Here is a 4,900-nt window from a genome sequence, read left to right on the forward strand (position 1 = left end):
AGAATAAATTTCTCTTTGTTAAAGCCATCCACTTGTGGTATTTCAGTTATAGCAGCACTAGATAACTAAGATAGCTACTAACCAAAAGGTTGGCAGTTTGAATCCACCAGCCACTCTTTGGAAACCCTATGGGGCAGTTCTACTCTGTCCCATAGGCTCACTAAAAGTTGGAATCGACTCAACGGCCAATGGGTTTCTTTTTGGGTTTTGTTGTTTTTTTTTTTGCTATGAGTAGAGCTTCTCATCCTACAAGTTAGGATTGGGTGGAAGAAGAAAGTCTCAGACCTTTCCCCTGTCCTGGCATGGATTAGATTTTCAGTAACATGGAGTTGAGGAGGATGAGAAATTCTGACAGCCTGGCCCTTTTAGGAAATAACGCATTGGAGCTAACGGAGAGGGAGCCCCATCTTATGGACCACTCCTGCCTAGACTGAAGCTTTCATCCCACTGAGCTAAATGGGCTGGTGAGAGCAGGGAAGTAGCACGTTGTGGCTCTAATGCCATAGACTCTCATGCTTCTTACTAAGACTTAATAGATTTTTTTGAATTAGTATTTCATTTGCCGATACCATTTCTCAGACTTAAATGATCATTTAAAAAATAATGTTTACAAGTTGTAGATGTTTCACTAGGGAGAGGATGTGTGAAATTCCTCATGCCACCGTTCCAGACATTGCCTGACATACTATATTCTGCATAATCATAATACTACCTCTTAATAAAATGGTATACCAATATTGCAGTTTTTATGATTTAAGCAATAGCTGCATTTTGAATAGACATCTCTAAGTTGCCTCTTGAGGACATTTTGATGCCAAATCTATGTCAGTGGTCACTGGACTATCACAAAATATAAGAAGTACAAGTGGTGAAGTCAGACAAAAATAGATTTTCATGCTAACTGCACCACTTACTAGAATTATTTAGTTCTCCTGAGTGTCAGTTTACCTATCTTTGAAGTGCAGATAGGATTAAACAACTTACTTTTATGGGGGTTTAAAAAGCAAAACAAAACGAACGAACAAACTAAGAAACAACTAACTCTGCATAAATAAATAAATAGCTTTCAATTGTCAGTTTCCTAAAAAAAACAAAAGAAAACAAACAAACAAAAACAAAACTAGTCACATCATAAAAACCAATTGCCATTGAACGGGTTTTGACCAATAGTAACCCTATAGGGCAGAGCAGAAATGCCCTGTAGAGTTTCCAAGGCTGTGATCTTTCCAAGGCTGCCCAATTTTTCTCTCCGAGAGCGACTGTGGTTTCAAACCTCTGATCTTTTGATTAGCAACTGAGCGCTTAACCATTGTGCCACCAGGGCTCCTATGATCCAACAGACAATTGCACTCTTGAATATTTATCTCAGAGATATGGAAATGTATGTTTACTTAAAACCCTGTGTATTTATGTTGACAGAAGCTTCCTTATAATAGCCAATTTGGAAACAATGCAGATCTCCTACAGTGAATAAATGGTTACACAAACTATGGCACATCTATACCATGGAACAGCAATCAGAAACGAAAACGGATAAACAGTTGAAACATGTAACAGCTTGCAAGAACCTCCAGTAAATTTTGCTGAATGAAAAAAGATAATCTCAAAAGGCTACATATTAGATGATTTCACATGATTTCCTTCTTGAAACAACAATATTATAGAAATGGTGAACAGATCAGTGGCTTTTAGCTAACTGATAAGGCATAGGTAAGGCAGTAGGAGGAGGAAAATAATTGTCGTTATAAAAATGCAAAACAAGGGATCATTTAGGTGACAGAACTAGTCTGTATCTTGACTGTGGTGTTGGCTACATAAATCTACACATGTGGTAAAATTGCATAGAACTGAACACCACACATACAAAGGGTTGCATTAAAAGTGGTGAAGCCTGAGTTAGAGTACGCATTGTATTAATGAAAATCTCCTGTTTGTCATACTGTACTATGGTTATGCAGAAGATTACTATTGAGTGAGACAGAGCGAACCATCGATGGCATTTCTCTGATTTATTTCTTACAACTGCGTGTGAATTTACAACTATCTCAAAATAAGAAGTTAAAAAGACGATTTTGAATTTTCCATTACTTAGAAAGTGATAGGTCTGCAGTGATTTTGTGAACGGTAGCTGCTCTGATCATGTTCACACAATACCAACATAAACATCTTTAGTAATAGCCTTAATTCAATATTTGAAGATTGTCTTTAATACTAATCCTACTTTCTCTATGCCATTTTATTCTTTGGTTTATTGTTTAAAGTCAGAATTAATTTGCTTGCATTTTATTCTTTAAATAATTGGTTTCCTTTTTTGTGTAGATGTTCTTTCAACATATTTGAAGTTTGCATACTACGGACCACACGTTTCGCTGACCAGCTTAAATACACAAGTGAGCAATACAAAGTTTTCTGCCTTCATAGCCTTCACCACCTACTGAGAAACATGAACAAATAAAAGAAAAATTTCAGTGTATTGAGATTTATGATGTGTTATGTGATTATTTACTAGCCAGATGAAAAATGAGGGAAAGATCATTTTTAGCAGAGGCAAGAAGTTTATAAGAAATTTAACAAGTTGTTATCTAGAGCTATTTCTTTGAGGAAAATTAGTTTGGCACTCATTTTCCCTCTTCATTCTGAAAAAAATCAGTCATTACTTTGGTTGTAATTTTTTTTCTCTCCGTCTCTTTCTCTCTCGTCAGATCACCGTGCGTTTTCCTGGATGAGTTTTCGGTTTTTCTCTCTAGGTCTTTCATGTTTTCCTTTGCATAGTAGTCATTTGTATGTCTAATTTTTATACACTCCATGTTTTTCCCTTCAGTTTTTATTTCAGCATCTAGATGTTTTTGAAACCACCGAATTATTTTAATTTCTCAAGAGCTAAAGCATATAAAGTATAGAGACAAATAGAAACGTAGATACATAATCATTTTCTTTACAAACTTACCTGATTGTTAAGAACATTTAGCACTTTTATTTCACGTATTATCTGTTCAAATTACTCTGTTAGTCTTGTGATTTTTAGAGTATTCAAAATTATATATGAATTATATTTATAATTTTAGTTCAGCTTCTAAGTTAAGCTACAATAATTTGTACTATATTCCTTTTTTTTTTTTTTTAACACAGTATGTTTTTGTTATTTGCTGTCCTGGTATTCGTTTTTTATATAATGTGCTGATCATTCATCTTGATAAAATGTAAGTCATGAAAGTACAAGAAATTTGTGATTGTTGTTTTGTATTCTATCCCCAGTGTCTGAAATGGTACCTGGCATTAAAAAAAAAAAAAGCCCTCAGAATTTACAATTGAAAAAGGCAATGAGCACAATGAGTGTATGCAAAATACATGCAAACTTATTGAATCTGTTTATATTATTTCATTTTGTTTGCAGTTTTGTCAAGGCTTATTAAACCGTGAAGCCATTCTTTTACTTCTTAAAAATGCATTATATTCTTTTATTGAGAAATGTTGTCCTGAAACAGACTTCTTTCCAGGAGAGGAAAGAGGTAAAAGCTTATGTATGTATATGCATAGATACTTAGGGACTACTCATCCTTTAGTAAAAACATGAGTGCTCTACATTAGCAAATTTTCTTACTTCATTAAGAACAATGGGATCCTTTTGATTGAGTCCTTGAAGGCTTGTTTTACTTGCTTGTTCCTCAGGGTGTAAATGAAGGGGTTCAGCATGGGAGCCACGGAAGTAGTGAGCACCATCACATCCTTATTAGTGGCTACTGAATTCTTTGCTGAAGGTTTGACATAGATGAAAATGCAGCTTCCATACGTGATGGAAACCACAATCAGGTGGGAAGAGCAGGTAGAAAATGCCTTTTTCCTTTGCTGGGCAGAAGGGAACTGAAGAACGGTCTTGATGATGTATACATAGGATAGAACAACACATACAAGGGTCATGATAAAGGTCAACACAGCAGAAACTATGATCACCTGCTCTATGAGCCACGTTTCTGAGCATGAGATCTTTAGGAGAGGGGATACATCACAGACAAAATGGTCAATGACATTAGAGTCACAGAATTCCAGCTTTAGGCCCAGACTAAGTGGTGGGAGTATGATCAACAAGCCAGCCATCCAGCAACACAGAATGAGATTTCTACAGATCTTGTTGTTCATGATGGTCACATAATGTAGGGGTTTGCAGATGGCTACATATCGGTCATAGGACATGGTGGCCAGGAGAAAAAATTCTGTTACACCAAAAAGGTCAGTAAAAAAAATTTCAATGATACAATTGTTATATGTGATTGTCCTGTCACCCACTGATATGTTGTAGAGGTATCTGGGAATACAAGCAGATGTAAATAAGATTTCTAAGAAGGAGAAATTTTGTAGGAAAAAGTACATGGCAGTTTTAAGGTGAGAATCAATGAAGGTGAGGGAGATGATTGTCAGGTTTCCAGTTACACTCAACATGTAGGTGAGAAATAGAAAGATAAAAATCACAACCTTCAGCTGTGGGTCACTGGTCAGTCCCAGCAGGATAAATGTTATTGTGTTGTTTCTCATAATTGGCTTCTGACTTCTACTCAATCTGCATTTGAAAGTAAAGATTTTTGATAAGAGTAGAGTGGTAATTAATGGTGGAAAATAGTATATAAGCTAACTCACATATATTAAAAAATTGATTATAAGTATTATCAAGACACTGGTTGCATAGGTTCTACAATTGTATATTTTTGGTTATGTCAGGAGAGATTAAAAAAATTAAATAGCTTTCTCTACACCACACTCCATCATATTGCTGATTCTTCCTTCTCGCCAGATTTTTTTCACAATTTATATTTTATCTACACCTTGAATATGATTTTTTCATTTAGTCAGAACTGACTGCTAATATTTTGTAAGATCAAGTGCTCTTCAATGCTCATTGAGTGAG

General features: G+C 35.3%; 1 protein-coding gene across 1 annotated transcript; it reads right to left on the bottom strand.

Moving 5' to 3' along the window:
* Positions 1-3,597: 3,597 nt before the first annotated feature.
* Positions 3,598-4,563, bottom strand: LOC101354747 (olfactory receptor 6C2-like). The gene has a single exon (XM_004373912.3). It carries the CDS (start codon positions 4,528-4,530, stop codon positions 3,598-3,600), a length of 933 nt encoding a protein of 310 aa, XP_004373969.1. The 5' UTR covers positions 4,531-4,563.
* Positions 4,564-4,900: the final 337 nt, after the last annotated feature.

The sequence above is a fragment of the Trichechus manatus genome, unplaced genomic scaffold (genome assembly GCF_000243295.1).
Source record: "Trichechus manatus latirostris isolate Lorelei unplaced genomic scaffold, TriManLat1.0 scaffold00027, whole genome shotgun sequence".
In the NCBI taxonomy this organism is placed as follows: Eukaryota; Metazoa; Chordata; class Mammalia; order Sirenia; family Trichechidae; genus Trichechus; species Trichechus manatus.

Bases quoted from the DNA above. Each gene is read 5' to 3' on its own strand.
- LOC101354747 (XM_004373912.3), bottom strand. From the start codon at position 4,530: ATGAGAAACAACACAATAACATTTATCCTGCTGGGACTGACCAGTGAC.